The 15,670-nt window shown below is 39.8% G+C and overlaps 4 protein-coding genes across 8 annotated transcripts; 1 reads left to right on the forward strand and 3 right to left on the reverse strand.

Moving 5' to 3' along the window:
* Positions 1-534: 534 nt before the first annotated feature.
* Positions 535-8,311, reverse strand: LOC124411620 (dynactin subunit 1-like). Of its 4 annotated transcripts, none has more exons than XM_046890857.1 (12): positions 8,147-8,311; positions 7,482-7,592; positions 6,955-7,106; positions 6,776-6,842; positions 6,410-6,666; positions 6,022-6,316; positions 3,322-3,763; positions 2,923-3,252; positions 2,758-2,816; positions 1,568-1,731; positions 1,081-1,243; positions 535-805 (listed from the first exon to the last, which is right to left on the reverse strand). In XM_046890857.1, the coding sequence occupies exons 2-12, from the start codon at positions 7,578-7,580 to the stop codon at positions 740-742; spliced, it is 2,094 nt and encodes a 697-aa protein (XP_046746813.1). In that variant the 5' UTR covers positions 7,581-7,592; positions 8,147-8,311; the 3' UTR covers positions 535-739. The 4 variants fall into 4 exon arrangements, 3 of the variants coding, with proteins under 3 accessions (XP_046746813.1, XP_046746822.1, XP_046746831.1); XM_046890866.1 differs by lacking the exon at positions 8,147-8,311 and adding an exon at positions 7,680-8,038; XM_046890875.1 differs by lacking the exon at positions 7,482-7,592.
* Positions 8,312-9,137: 826 nt separating this feature from the next.
* Positions 9,138-11,151, forward strand: LOC124415884 (tryptophan--tRNA ligase, mitochondrial). 2 transcript variants are annotated; one of them, XM_046896580.1, is made up of 6 exons: positions 9,138-9,418; positions 9,561-9,722; positions 9,902-10,077; positions 10,265-10,386; positions 10,485-10,755; positions 10,869-11,151. In XM_046896580.1, exons 1-6 carry the CDS (start codon positions 9,323-9,325, stop codon positions 11,104-11,106), a joined length of 1,065 nt encoding a protein of 354 aa, XP_046752536.1. In that variant the 5' UTR covers positions 9,138-9,322; the 3' UTR covers positions 11,107-11,151. The 2 variants fall into 2 exon arrangements, with proteins under 2 accessions (XP_046752536.1, XP_046752535.1); XM_046896579.1 differs by having other exon boundaries at positions 9,142-9,418; positions 9,561-9,725; positions 9,815-10,077.
* Positions 11,152-11,210: 59 nt separating this feature from the next.
* Positions 11,211-13,340, reverse strand: LOC124415883 (reticulon-4-interacting protein 1, mitochondrial-like). Its single transcript, XM_046896578.1, has 6 exons — positions 12,957-13,340; positions 12,641-12,873; positions 12,309-12,518; positions 11,793-11,905; positions 11,421-11,688; positions 11,211-11,361 (listed from the first exon to the last, which is right to left on the reverse strand). Exons 1-6 carry the CDS (start codon positions 13,213-13,215, stop codon positions 11,254-11,256), a joined length of 1,191 nt encoding a protein of 396 aa, XP_046752534.1. The 5' UTR covers positions 13,216-13,340; the 3' UTR covers positions 11,211-11,253.
* A 294-nt stretch (positions 13,341-13,634) lies between these two features.
* LOC124415975 (ATP synthase subunit delta, mitochondrial) lies at positions 13,635-15,110 on the reverse strand. The gene is made up of 4 exons (XM_046896751.1): positions 14,964-15,110; positions 14,573-14,698; positions 14,135-14,332; positions 13,635-13,953 (listed from the first exon to the last, which is right to left on the reverse strand). Exons 2-4 carry the CDS (start codon positions 14,690-14,692, stop codon positions 13,786-13,788), a joined length of 486 nt encoding a protein of 161 aa, XP_046752707.1. The 5' UTR covers positions 14,693-14,698; positions 14,964-15,110; the 3' UTR covers positions 13,635-13,785.
* Between the last annotated feature and the right edge of the window lie 560 nt (positions 15,111-15,670).

A 15,670-nucleotide genomic window follows, 5' to 3' on the forward strand; every position in this document is an offset into this window, starting at 1 on the left:
GTGAAAAAAGAGAGGAAAATGGAATCCTATGTCGAAACGATTTAACCTTTTTTTCTGACTTGCGGTTCGAGTTCGGAGGATTGCAGTTTGACGGAAGCCAGTTGCACACTTTATGGTACAGCGACTCATGTATTTCAGGAGATACGTAATGCTGCTTTAAAATCTACACTTCAATAGACATTAAAAAAAAAAAAGAAAAAATAGAGATCTCCTGATCGTAGAAATAACAAATTTGAGGAAATATTTTTTTTTGACGCGTGACGGCGGTCGATTAGCTGACCATGAGCACGGAAATTACAAATACAGCGACTCACGGAGAATCTTAAAACATTTTATCCAATCAGCAAGTCTGCCGTATTTTCAATTTCACGCTTTACCGCAGCGAAACGTAAGCTTTTATAGAACGAAGTAACGAACACTTTGGAAAAATCCTTGACGTAAAGTTATCCAACTGGTACAGGGTACGTAATATTATATACGTATAGGTTGTTTTATTTTTTAATTCCTTATCTTGAGAAAATCAAAATATTCCTAGCAATAAATATTATACAGTAAAATGATTTTATCGTACAGTAAGTTTAATTACTATCAAGCTAAGTTTACATTTTATTTCATTTATTTTTCCTTATCTAGTAAATTCTTACTCGAAACAAGCGACTCGGCCACTTACTTACTGTAATTTATTATATTTGTATGGTTAGAATTCTATTCATTATATTATAGTATTATCCGTAAAAATTTAATTATCGGTGATCGTTGTGCGCTCGGTAGTTTGATCCTCTATAACACTGGGAGTTGGTGATTTCTGCAACGGATAAAAATATCTTTGTAAAACCTTGCAATATTTGTGCAGGATACGTAACGCCATTCTCGACGGTGCCAACAAAAAAGCAGTATTTGTAATAAATAATAACTCAGTCTAAAGAACCGCATTCTAGCATACCGATGCTCGACATTCCAGGATGTGTACCAAACGAGGATGTAGAAGACAAGGAAAACCGGATGACAGGTGGCATGGCGCCACCATTCGGAAAATAAAGAAATAACAATTAAACGTAAAAGGAGAAATAATGTACGTACGACTCGTTCGAGGATATCTTCCGCCGCGATAACCTTGGCTGGTCGAACCGGGATCCCTTTTTGCGGTTCTGCCTCCATTTTGTGGATCATTTTATAAGCCGAAGAATTCATCAGGTGGTCGTAGTTCGGCAGGTTTGTTTTCTCGTATTTCTTGAAATTTATCCTGGAAACAGACCCTCGGTTAGTTGAAAGAAAAAAAGCTAACGATGCGGAGGAAGTTGACCTAGTGCAGTTTTTTACTTCCTCACAGCGTCTGTATTCTGTACACAAATTATTGTGGGCAAAAAGTTTGCGGAAACACGTTGCCTCTGGTTTTAGCCTGGCGAATTACCACCGTGTGATTGCAAATATGTCTATTATTCATACGTCACGTGCATTTACACGAAACTGCTGGGGCTCTGCTCGTTTTCGGCAGGAGTAGAGGACAAAAATACTGTTATATCATCGTCATACTCATATACACATCGCCTATCTTTAAATAGCTCACCCAAGCGCTCGGCCGTTTAGAACTTCGGCTTGGGAAGATAAAACCTCGGCGATCATTTCGTCATTGAAAAAGTCATTCGGACACCTCCACCTCCTCCCGTAGGTTAGCTCGACCTGTTTAGCCTGGGGCCAGAGGTCTTTCGAGTGTTTTCTCCCCTGTTTTTGCTGAAATCGATATAATCGTCAATTCGGCATGGTGCAATTTCTTCAATCGTCGCTTCTTCGGGGAAGAGTAAACGTTGGGTAATACATTATTTACTTGGCGAACCCGCGTGCCTCATTCTCAGTATTAGTTTATTCCTTCACGCCTCAGGCAGGACAAGACGGAGAGCTTTAGGGATTTTGCACGTGACATTACTGATCAATTCACACTGGATTCGCAATTCATGAGACACTGGTGGCCCAGCGTACCTATCGCATTCGCAATCTATGCAGGTGACACGTTTCCTCAACAGAACACGAGATCCGATGGTTACGTACAACGATTAACATACGTGAAATGTCGCACTCGTTTTTATGCACGTACAACAAGAATACGAAATTCTGATCGAATCCGTGGTTATTCTTAGACTTGGTGACATCAACGTGCAACACAGGGAAAGAAAAAACATCTTGTTAGATATCATGAATGCAACGGAAATGAAGCTGACATCGTAGGTGGTTCGAATCGAGATCATTCGGACTGCGTTGTGGCATTGAATACAAGGCTGGAACACCCCAGCGTATTCAATCTGACAGTAGAGTGATTCACGGTAATTGTCAGTCGGATTCAAAATATTTAGGGACAAGATTTCTCTCTCTTTCATTCCGCTGAGGATAGATTCCAGTAAAAACTAGCTTATTGCCTTTGGAATGATAAGAAACCGGCGACTGGGTTCACCTTTGGCCAGATTCGAAGTCGGTTTCAATTGAATGAATGGTCCGAGACCTTGGACCTTTACGAATGAATCATCATCACGTTATCGGTCCGTGTATTTTATCAGTATATAGGGAGAGTCCGCGGTTGAAGATTTTTATAAGCATTTAAGAGCATCGTACGTAGATAAAGAAATTGGTAAAGTGCAACGATCTGAATTCGGATAAAAGATTGATTCTTATTAAAATCGTTACATTCATGTGTGAATATAAGGTGAGAGACAATTGAACAGAGGAAATTCTGGGCCAAACATCCTTTCACGTATAATAATATACCTGTAATTCTTGTATGACTTGATCTTTTGGCGACAAGTTCGGGTCTGGTTTAAAGCTCCCTATAATACATTCGGTTAACATTGTTTAACTTGCTATTTTGGTATTCGTGACTGTGTACAGTCACATGCGTGTATTCAGTTGACGAATGCAACGAAATATACTCACTGTCGGATAATGCTGGACTTGCATCTCTCGATCTTATGATCTGCGTCTCGTAGGATATGACAAATTTCTTTACCCTATCGTCCTTCACCTCTATCTCTTCGACAGGCTCGACTATCTTTGGAACATCGTCAGCTTCGGACGGTGCCGCACTAGGCTTCTCATCCCCGTGACTTTGATCTTCGTCTCTATTTTCCTCTTCTCCATTCTCCCTTATGTCATCGATAATTTCTTCATAGTGATGCTCTTCGTCGATCATCAAACTTTGTTCGTCCTCTACCTGTTCCGAGTAGTCTCCCTCGGTTATTTCCTTGGTCACTTCGGAATTTTGCTCTAAAAGAAATAGATATTGGTCACCGACAGTGCAGACTCAAGCTAACGAGTCGTCGATTGGGCCTGTACCTGATGCTAGACGACTACTGCTCAGACTGTCTTTACTCACTCCGCTGAGTTCCATTATTTTGTACAGTTGTTCCGAAACGATTCTTAAATGTGTTTCTATCTCGCTGGGCAATTGCTTGAGAGCTAGTAGTTGGCTCTGTACGCTTTCCAATTGCTTCTCGAGATTCAGCTCTGTGGTCACCAGCTCTTTCATCTTTTCTTTGTCGAATTTGGGCACAGATATTTGTTCAATACTTATCTCTGATTCATGAGTTTCGCAAGTTATTTCTTCGGTTCGAACAGAATCTTGCTCCCCGCAATCGCCCCACTCAACAACCTCAGTAATTTCTTCGATAACTTCCGTCATCCCGTCAGCCTTTGATTCTGGTCGCGATAATTCTTCTTCGGAATTACAAACTGGAGGTTCTGGTGTCGCCGTTGGCGTTGGTGCAGGTGTGGTCTTCTAGAGTTGGAGAACAAAAATCGTGAATTTATTTTTGATCTACAAGTGTCCGTGAAAAGTACTCGACAATTGCCGTATGATGGAATGTTATGTCGAAACATCACCTGGGTCAGAATGATCGTCAGTCTACTGAAGCGAATAACAGAGTAAATTACACCGCAAATTACTTGTACTTTCACACGAACACTTTTCACAGTCTGAAGGATTTGCTGAGGATGATATTGCATTTAAATGAGTTTCTACACACTACGATTTTACCGGCAAGGTTATAATTTAGTGAACTCTTGTTTTGATATTCTCCAGATGTGAGCTTCGTTTATTATTTTTCATAACTTTAACCTATCCTACATGCAGGCTCAGATGCGTCAAATCAATGATATTATTCCAGTTGACCGCCTGTATTTCCATGTCGATGTTCTGTCCCACCGTGGAATTAAATGATAAATGAAATGCGATGGTAGTTCATAAACATGCCGTAAATAATATTCTTGACAATACTATACTAAAGTCAATCCTGAAGCAGTAAATTTCACGAATGATTGGATATTATAAATCATCCTGCGAGGTAGCAACTAACGAATGATCTTCACTTATGGATGATTTATCACCCGTTATACATCACCGCAGTTCGACGAATGACACCTATATTTCAGTCTGAACAGAAGTTGTGAGTATATTAATAAGTACATAATATACGTGGTAATGAAACATGATCAATGCGCCGATATATTTTCTCTGGTAATAAATATTCTTGTCACCTTTCAAAGAGGCAACTGCAGTCGCAAATCGTTCGCAAGTTATTAAAAGTGAGTAAACGCGGTGTACGTATGTAGAACGCGATAACCCATGTAAAACAATCTCCTGATCTTTAAAGTACCGAAGAAACACTGACACTGACGTCCGAAAGTCATTTGTACGCGTAAATTAAGACCTTCGATGCACACGGGATCGGAACGTAGGCGAACAACTTCGTAAAATTAATTCCAATATTATTCGTCACACCTTCGAACAATACCGTTGGCACGAAAGACAGCCTGCGCCCTGCACTCGACTGATCGTATCGAGACTCGATTTTCCCGGAGCAAATACGTTGGCTTCTTTCCGAAACGCCGATTACTTCGTCCTCTGACCGTTTGCCATTCGCGTTTTTATCGAATATCACATTTGAATTGGAATTTATTTGCTGCGGAGAACTGGACGAGGACGATATCTTTCCGTTCAAAGTTAATTCATTTTTATCTCTAGTCTTTGATCGCCTTCTACACTTTTCATCGAATATTTCGATGAAAGTTAAGTTTTTCTTCGAGGAAATGCATTTCGGCGGTAACTGGATCACCGGTGTCATATGATTTCGAACGCATGCGGCATAAGCAGGGATTCGAACTTTTAAAATTGCGCGCCACCAGACTTTGTATTCGTGGTTTCATTTTGTCAAACACATCGTAAGCCTTCCGACAAACTGACTTTGAACAAATTTTAACTCTTTTCCCGAAATTATGACCTTTATCATTTAAATGTTTACCACTTTCCGCGACCCTGATACTTCTCCTACGAAAAGTTCTATCTGTTAATGAGATGTGTTTTTTCGCTGGATTGCATATTCAAAATTTTCGCAGATAATAAACTTTTGAGTATAATTTTTGCCTGCGTTTCGTCTCAGTTGGCTGAAATCTTATAATAATACGATTGAACGATTTGATATTTCTTACAATAATATTTTTCACTACAATAATCCACGTATTCTTTCGATTCATATACTTTACAATATAATGTCTTACACAAAATTTTTTCGCCTCGTGCATTCCTTTCCGTGGCACACATGGTGGATTGAACTCATGGTGAACCCGATTAGCTAAAACCCTAACACGATTTAATCAAGTGTCGTTTGTATCAAGATACTTCTTGAAATACCGTCTTTTCCAGTAAATTCTAGTTTTTCTATTCGTTTTGAATGGGATTAGCAGTGCCCCGCTCGTCAAGGTGGCCCAGTCTTTGCCCTTGAAAATGCTATATTCGAATTGTCGATGTTTGAAATACAATTTTTCCACCTTGCGAATAGCATGCTTTGGCTTCACCCAAAATTGACTACGATTCCGAAAAACCGGTCGAAATATCACAGATTCTTCGTAATTACTATAAAGTCTCTTAGAAAAAATGGAGTTCCTGAGGATTTCACTCCGCGTAGTTTCATCTAACGTCGAACTGTTGGGATTGTCCAGCCTCGCGGGCGTCGATTGGCTCTCGATATACATCGTTACCTGGGACGGCGGCTCCGGCGAGGGAATCGGGCCAAGAAGCCCTTTTTCTGTGAGCCGTTCGATGAAGCTCTTCTTTTTCTGCTTCTGGATCACGACGCGATATTGCTCGCCCTTCGGCTGTTCCGGTTCTGTCTTAGGCAGAGGTGGGGGTCGTTGAGGCTTCTGGAGGAAAGTTGTGGAGCGTTTCAGTTCCTGAACCTGAGGAGGGTCCGCCGTCTCGATTTTTTGGAGTTCCTCCAGGACTTTAGACTCTTTCAGCAGCGCGGCTCGGGGTCTGAGCTTTTTAAAGTTAACTCTGGAAATACGGAATCAGATATTAATCAAGCGGTAATTTTTTTGCCTGAGGACGGAAACTGGAAATAGAAAATATTTTGGATTCCTGCCTTACCCGAGAACCCCCTGTTCCGGCAACAATTCTTCCTCCTCGAGGATCAGCTGAGCTATTTCTTCGTCTGTTAAATTTTTATTCGCCACAACCTCGCTGTTTGCGTCCATAGGTTTGCTCATGAGTGCTTCTTCGTCAGGATCTACAACTTTTTCCGGAGTTTCGGACATTCTTTCAGATTCCGAAAATTCGGTCGTGCAAGGTTCAGGTACAGATTCTTCTGGCACTTCCGGAGAATAGACGGGTTTTAGTTCCTCAAGCTAAGATTTAGATAAAAATTTTCAAACAGTTCCTACGAACGAATTGCATCTGGTGTCTTACTTTGTCTCGGCAAATTCAACACAATTTTTAACAAAAAGAAACACTCACTGGAATATTATAGGGGACGATGTTTTCCTGCTGAATGGCTTCGATGACTTTCTCACTGTCTTCACTCCTGCAACAGATGGGAATAATTTATCTCCAAGGGTAAATTTGCATATCCGATAATTTCGCGCTGCGAATGGTGATAAATTATCTCAAAATTGAGAGCTAGGCTAGGATGTTACCTGAGAACACCCAAGACAAAGTTGTTTCCCGCTAATACCAAAGCTTCCTGGGCCCTTCCGTGAGTGTAACTGCTGATGGGCTGATCATTCAATCTGACAACAATATCACCTACTCGAAGTCCCATGCACTCCGCGAGGCTGCCTTCCGTTACCTGTGAATTAAAAAAATGATGTAACTTCTTCTAAGGGCCAGTTATTTATTATGCCGTGACACAAGTCTTCATTTCGTATATTGGGTGCAAATTGGAAGTTCGCCTTGAACTGGATGCCGCAGGAACGCTTTCAAGCTCAAACATTACAGTTTGTAATTACTTGTGGAAGTTTGCTTATTGTTAGCTATGCCAACAGCTGCTTTGTTGTGTTTGAAACAAATAATTGTGACGACATTTATTTGGTAATTCATTGTGATAAAAACAATTTGTCACGTTGAAAAAATGAATAAGTTTTCGGTTCTGTTTGAAATACGATGAAGGGATGTAATCATGATTTGTGAATGGGGTTATTGATGAAATGATGAAAATACGTACTCTAATGACTGTTAATGGTTGCGGAAAGTCACTGCCGCCCGCTAGACGAAAGCCCCATGGTGTGTTGTCGAACTTTGTGAACTTAATGTCAATCGCCATTTTACTCTACATCTAAAAAATCACAGGCAGACGTTCTATTACCAAACTATCTATGACACAGTATAAATAAAACCACAAATCAAGCATTACGTAACCAACGGTTAGCCACTGCAGTCTATGAGGAATCGCATTATATATCGCTGTTCCGTAATCCATTCAAACTAACGAATCGAGGCTTCCTTTACGTATCACAAATTTGATTTAAACTACCACGTCATAAAGTGCACAAATCCGAAAATCGAAAAGTGGAGCAGTACCCGGGGGAATTTAAATTGGACACATCGTTGGCTTCTTGTTATTTTAAAATTAACGCGGTAGACCTTTTCCTCATTCAGGTCCAGTTCGCGTCCAAGTAATCGCCCAATCAAGGATGATTAATCTCATACGTGGTAATTATTCCCGCAACGGTGAAGAGGCTCGTAGCGAGTTAGTCATTCGGTGATCTTTCGATACCTGATGAATCTGTGTTACGAATGCGGAAGTGACGACGCAGTCGCGGTCTAGGTTCGCGAGTATAACGAGTAAAAGTTTTGATGACGTGAATAAATATTGGTCATGATACTTGCCAGCGAAAGGGACGGGGATTGACCTGTAGCTCGCGGCACTCAGTGCACCATTTGGCAAGGTTTGCTCACCAAATGGAATGGAATAAAGTACTGATTGCTCGTCTCTGCGGTTGCGTTACAGAGGCTCTCGGTGAAACGGTGTCAGTACAAGCTTTGCCAAAGCCCCGAAGGCAATCAATCGCTCGCCACAAATACCCACCCACCCGCGGGTCCCCGACTGCAGCTGATCGATTTAGATCAAGCTTCGATTTCATTACTCCTTTACTAACGGGCCGGAGTGCATCGGGCGTAACAGGCGTACTAAACACGGATCATTCTTACGCTTGTTACTTATACTCGTAATGGTAGGATTTTAACGCGTTACACCACCATGAATTTTCTCCGTTTCAGAAACAACTAGCGATCAATATAGAGGGTATTTGCACATTATATTAGGCGAATTAAAATATTTCTAGTTTGAAATATGAAAATGAAGATTGATTCCTGGATAAAAAAGACTCCAAGAGAATCACAAGTTTCAATTTTATTATGACAATACTGGAATATATTGTTAGAAGGCATAGAAAGAGCCGTTTCAACTTCAGAAATTTGTTTCCTATTTTCTCTTATAACGCTTCGTGTAACTCATATTGCTATGTATCTAAATTAACTTAAGTAACTTTATTAACTTTACTTGTGACTTAGTCATAAGATTTTCAAGCTCATTTACACGCATTGTGAATTTTTCGAATTTCCTCCGGAAGGTTGCAAGATCCAAGAAAATTTAAGTTTTCATGAGTAAAGTTATGAATTTATTAAATTGCCTTTCATTATTAATGACTGTAGATAATTCTAGTTATCTAAAATTTCTGTAAAATTATAGTGTTATCTTCACAATACAATTAGACTGCCGATTTTAATTACACGTCTTTTATTGGTAAATATTTTTCTAAATTAGGTACCAAATGTATTTAATTTGCGTTCACAAAGTCGATTTGTAGTGGTTGGAGAATTATTTTCGGCCTTGCTAGTAACTCTAAATCATTTATCAATCGGTGGCTTAAGGAGCCGCGTCTGGTCCACGCTCTGGTCGTCGTAGCAGAAGCTTTTGCGCGAAACTCAAATGTATTCTTGCATACAGAACTAACCTATAACGTAGAATTTTCTGCTTCTCCCACAATTCGCGGTTCATTAAGGATGTTCAAAACTCTCGGCTGCAGTAAAAAATTATCCGGAAATCTAAGAGTATTAGCACTGAATAAATTCACTGGAAATAGATGTTCCAGTCAAAAGGTTTGACATAAATATATATAGGTTATGTATCTTGCACCTGTAAGCGGATGCATATAAAAGGCTGAGATTTTCACTCTGGCTACGATTGATAACTTCCAATGCCTGCAATAACTCCTCAAATCTGATGACGATCAAATTTCAGGCAGCGCCCAACTATCCACTGCGGATATTTTCTGGTATTCAACCTACCGGTGATGTTCATTTGGGAAATTATTTAGGCGCAATACAAAAATGGGTTGAACTCCAAAACAATAATCAGGATGTCATTTACAGTATCGTCGATATGCATTCCATTACTTTGCCACAAGTATGTATAATTATTGCACACATTCGTAGGCCAAAACGTTATAAACACATATAAATGCGAATGCTAATAAGACATATTTATGCTCCCAGGATCCAAAAGCATTGAAGCAAAATATTCTTAACATCACTGCGACATTATTGGCATGTGGAATTGATCCTGATAAAAGCATTTTGTTTCAACAATCGACAGTTTCTATGCATACCGAGCTGTGCTGGATTCTCAGTTGTTTGACCACTATGCCACGTCTGGCACACCTGCCTCAGTTCAAAGAAAAAAGCGCGACAGTAAAAGATGTTCCTCTTGGATTATATATTTATCCTGTACTACAGGCGGCTGATATTTTGCTATACAAGTAATTACTTCACATATGCAAACCCGTTTTTCTACAAACTTTTCCTTACGAAAACTTCAAATGGCAATATTGTTCAAGGACCAGGATATATTAATAGAATTCAACTGCGACACAGTTTTTTTCTTTCAAGTTAATTATTATTTCTCTATAAGTAGCGATGATCATTTGAGAGTCAATGATATTTTAGGTCAACACATGTACCAGTTGGAGAAGACCAACTACAGCATTTGCAATTAGCTCAACATTTGGCAAAACTGTTTAATGGAAGATTCGGAGAGACATTTCCAATGCCTCATTCAATGGTCAATGGTCAGTTCATAAGATCACGCAGTAAAGCCCAGACGTAAGAGTATGGTGTCACGATATATTTTATCTCTGTACTGTTTAAAAAATTAATATTATTTTAGATGACAGCAGCTGTAGAGTAAGATCCTTGAGAGATCCGACAAAGAAAATGTCAAAATCTGACCCTGATCCCAAGAGCCGATTACAATTAACGGATGAGCCGAAGGTTCTTTTAAACAAAGTGAAAAAGGCAATAACGGATTTCACCTCTGAAGTTACTTACGCACTAGACGAAAGACCTGGTGTCTCAAATCTTATCAGCATTCATTCTTTGTTGACTGGAAAAACTCATGATGAAATTTGCAGAGAAGCCCAAGGGCTTGATACCGGAAAGTATGTCAATGTCGTTGAAATATATTTGGAGGTTTCTTGAATGACTCACTATCAGCCACTCATTGCTGATTGCTAATGAATGCATGAAAACATGTAGCGAAAATTTGTTTCAGGTACAAACTAGTCGTTGCAGATGTTGTTGTAGAAAAATTAACTCCAATTCGCGAACGTTTACTTGATCTCAAAACAGAACCTCAGTACTTGGAAGAAGTTCTAAGAAAAGGTGGCGAGAAAGCAACAGATATTGCCTGTGATTGTTGGCATGAAGTCAGAGATAAAGTTGGGTTGGGAAACAGCATATTATCGAGCACGAGTAAACGGGAAGTAGGGAAACTGCAAAGTAGCCTGTGAGTCTGCAGAAAAACTATTTATTGTAAATAAAATATTATTGATTATGTGTACCTGGTGTAGAGTACATTATTCTTAAACACACACATTCACATCAGAGCTCGCCAAAAGACTGCCTGAATGTTGATCAGAAAAGTTTATTCCCAACTTCTACTTCATATCAATTACGATTTTCCCACGTAGATGACCTCTATCTACCCTTTCGTAAGCTTGAGGTAACTCGGAAAATGGATAAACGTTTTCAATCACAGGTACAATCTGAAAGAAATATGTGTTATTGAAAATCACTTTCAGTCAAAGAAATCTCCTGTGTATACCTTTTTTTGCTCTACGAAATTTTGAATCACGTTGATCCCCTTCTGAGATGGCATGAAAAATCCCCACTTCACCGTAGTCTTATCTTTGCAAAAAGGAACATTGTCTTTGATCACATCTCCTACATTTTTTACTGATCCTCCTATTACACCAAAGTCATCAAAATTCTTCAACATTGGCGAGTTCAGAGTTATGTACGTGTTGTAAGAATAGCCTTTAGCTCTGACACTGTCTACTCCTTGTTTACAGCAGTCCAAAATAAGGTCATATCTGAAATAACGGTGATTCTTAAGCTATGTGATCGAATCTGTGCATTCTCTAGACAATTGAGTCAAATATGCTAGTGATTTTTCACTATCTAGATGATTACGTACGGTCCTTCTTCGGCGATTTTGGTATCGGCAGACTGGTCTTTATAATCAATGACTACGTGGGCTCCAAGTTGTTCTACCAGTTCTACCGCATCAGTGCTACACGTTGCCACTACCTGAATTTGAAAATATTAATTCTTGATGCAAAATCGGATGTTGATTATTAAGATTTCATAGATGGACATGTTAAAGCAAGTCATCAACAAATTGATGTTGATAAATCATACGAATACCAAATTATCGAAAACTTTATGCAAGCTGTGAAGCTTTAATTTTGTTGCATCAAGTCATTTTATGTCGAGAAATATGATAAAACCGTTCAAATTACAATGTACAATTCTTTTAGAACAGTAATATTCTGTCATAAGGTGGTGTCATCCGATATGCTGGATCCCAGTTTCACATTAATTCTATCAAAACCTTTGATGTTCCTGTGTGCCTGACTTTTTCCTCTTCTGAACTTGTACTATTCTCTGGAGAATTCAAAGACATGCTTGCACATCATCGATATCTACAAACCTGCATATTCCAGGCCTTTAACAGTTGAATAGCTAAGGTACCGACACCGCCAGATGCACCGAGAACAAGGATCCTCTTATTCTGATATGTTGGTATATTAACTTTGAATGACAAACCTCCAGTTATCCATAGCGCCGACCACGCAGTGAGGCCTGCATACAAAATACTGGAGGCTTCAATATGCGATAAATTCTGTGGCCGTGGATTGACCTAATAAAATAATATATCAGTTCACATCATTACCAGTAAATCGATTCATTTATTACAGAGAGAGTTATATATGTGATTGGTGACAAATTCTTTGAGGTGACTTTTATTTTGAAATTAGTTACCAATTTACTGTCCACAACAACATATTCGGCGTGGCATCCCTGTTGTTCGAGGGGCACAACTCCCCACACTTCTTCACCGAGTGTTAATCTGTCTCCGACATCAAGCCCTTTTGACACAACGACTCCGCAAAAATCTCTCCCTAATGTCAGGGGAAATTCTATCTTTCCATCGAAGTCAAGTTTCATAGCTTTCATCTTACGCAGTGCATTGAAAATGGTTGCGCCGAAGCCCCCTACAAGAAGGGGCAGGCATGTAATTGTGCTCGTAAGGATACTTTCCAAACTCACAAATGACCAGGTTTCGTGAATTACGTACGGGACATGGCAATATCGATCGGATTAATGCTGCTCGCTTCAATCTTTATCAATACATCGCTGGGTTTTCTTATTATCGGTATTCTGACTTCTGATAATTTGAGATCTGACAAACCCCCGTAGGAGTGTATCTGCCAGGCTTGCATTTTCGTCTCATTATTCTCTTTGGACTTTATCGACAGCTGTGACAAACAACGTATTCGCGAGCTCCGAGCCACTGGCCTCGAGCCTACCGTCGTTAATCGCAAGACAAACATCATTTATCAATGACTTTTCGGAAATAACAACAGTAGCTCACTTGGAGGTTATCTTTGACAGTTGTTAGGTTAGGTTCCCAAAAACATCGACCGGATCGGAAAAAGTACGCGTAGTGCTGTAACTTTTGTATTTTACTTATGTCTAAACATTGTGATGCCGGGTAAAAATATCAATCCTGTATTTTTTGATGACATTAAAAAATCCAAAAGTATCAACAAGTTCCTTTTTCTTTATGGTACGTGGTATGGTACCGTGAAGTCGATTTTTTCTAGTTTGACAGAGCGTAGTGTCACCCTTCGCCCGCTTGGAGAACTGACAATGAGTGTTAAAATTCTCTTCTTTATCTTTTTCCGTCTTGAATAATGTGCGCGTACCGTGATTTTTAACAATTAGAGCATGATAAACCATTGGCAAAACAGAGTTCATACAATTCTTGCTTTTATTTTACGGATGTTGGAGGAAAATGTGTAGTTACAATAAAGTAAGCCATGTATATATATATTTCCATACTAATGCTATGATTTGAGTACAATGTGAACTCGTTTCCGATCAAGGAATTTTATTTATAAAGTTCATTGTGTAGCAGAAACAAGAGCTTCGGCAACTTCGACGGCAATCGCTGCCGCTGCCTTGTCTTTATCTGAAGAGGCAGAGCTCAGTTCTTGTTGGGCCTTGGAGAGGATTTCTTTGGCTGCTCCGTTATCCAGATTTTCTACTGGATGGGCTTCCTCTGCCAGAATCTGATCAAGAGAAAAAAGATCACAAAATAGAAAACAATCAAAGGTATAGATGGGATAAATATTTTTTTAAAGTTCGCAAACTTTTGCAAATCAGAAAATTATTTTGCTAACTTTTATCCCAATATCGTTGTCTCTGACTTTCGTTAGATAAATGTGTGCAATTTTATCTTCTTAAACTCACCTGTACGCTGGAATCATCATTAATTGTGATGGTCCCGGATGAAACGAATACCTTCTTGACTGTTCCATCCTCTTCATATACTGTAACTACTCCTGGTTTAAGGACGGCTAGAGTCGGCACATGCTTTGGCAAAATACCGAAGGATCCAGAAAACGATGGCACATCCACTTGGCGGACTGGTTTTGTGTCATAAAATACCTTGAATGAAAGGAGCAAATGTAAGAATATAATTCGTACCAAGGATAGAAATAGAAATCTCAGAAAGGGTCTAGTATTGCGTAGTTGGTAAGAAAATGATTCACTGGATCATACATCATTAGCCGAAAAGGTTAACGACAACACGAAGTGCCATTCATCTAAATTTGACATTCTAAGCAAAGATTTGTGGGCGTTAATTTCTAACATGCGTCGGGGATTTGAGAAAATATAAATTTTCACCTGGTTCGCTCCAGCGAAGGTGAATTTCATCTGATCATCTCTTAACGCCTCGGCGTAATTTCTGACATGACTCCGGACTGACCTTAGGAATGGGCGAAGAGTGCGAGAGATGGTTGCCATTTTGATCTGAAATATTAATTGAGAAAAAAATTAGTCAACGTCTGTGTGAGAATTTAATAACAACGAGAAATAATCGCTCTGCGAAGTAGTCGTCTAATGTCGCGATACTCTGTTACATCACAGATATCAAGCAGCAAACTGGTTAACTATCTTTCAACACAGCAACATTATACACTGGAAGGTCAACGGCTTGCGTTTATTACTGCTTCGAAAGTGTCGTAGTGACAGGCTAAGTTTACATGCTATTAGTTTCAAATTCGTTCAAACTTACTGAACTAGCAAATGAACCAGTATTTTATGATATATCAAAGCCAAGGTGGGCCGACAACAGAAAACTGCTGTGCGCTTGCGTCGTCTGCTACTCTGGCTAGGGATTATTTCCGGTGTCTCCAGTCGCGGAGCACGCACTACACAGTCGGGAAACTCTCAAGTCCGAGCCGGTACTTTGCCAGCTACAGGCGGCCGAATATACGAACCGTGATAAACGTAAGCTGTTGTTTTATAATCCCATAAAGGTGACTTCGGTCGACGAACGTGATGTCAACAAATGCAAAGTATTGTCAACACTTCTGTACTCTCTCCCTGATCTTCAGTCCTTTCTTCGCTTCGGAACAATACGCCCGATACCGTGAGCGACGAAAATTCGGTAAACGCTGCACGTGACTTGTATATCTGCAGCTTCACGCGGCTCATTCCGAAAGACCGCGCGCAGTCATTTGTTTTTGCATAACGCCAGCGGGATTACGGAATTCTACGGTTTAAAATCGAGATAGAAATTTTCGGGTTGTATCACATAATTCTAATCAGACTTGTGATCAGTAATTGTGTAGAAATCGGGAGTGTGTGGTTCGAGGGTAAACGAGTTATCGAAATTAGAGCAGCATGAAAATATTGAAGGTAAATCTTCTGTCTCTTGTCTGTGACTTGTATATCTGCAGCTTCACGCGGCTCATTCCGAAAGACATCGCGGATTCATTT

The sequence above is a fragment of the Diprion similis genome, chromosome 2, assembly GCF_021155765.1.
Source record: "Diprion similis isolate iyDipSimi1 chromosome 2, iyDipSimi1.1, whole genome shotgun sequence".
Taxonomy (NCBI): Eukaryota; Metazoa; Arthropoda; class Insecta; order Hymenoptera; family Diprionidae; genus Diprion; species Diprion similis.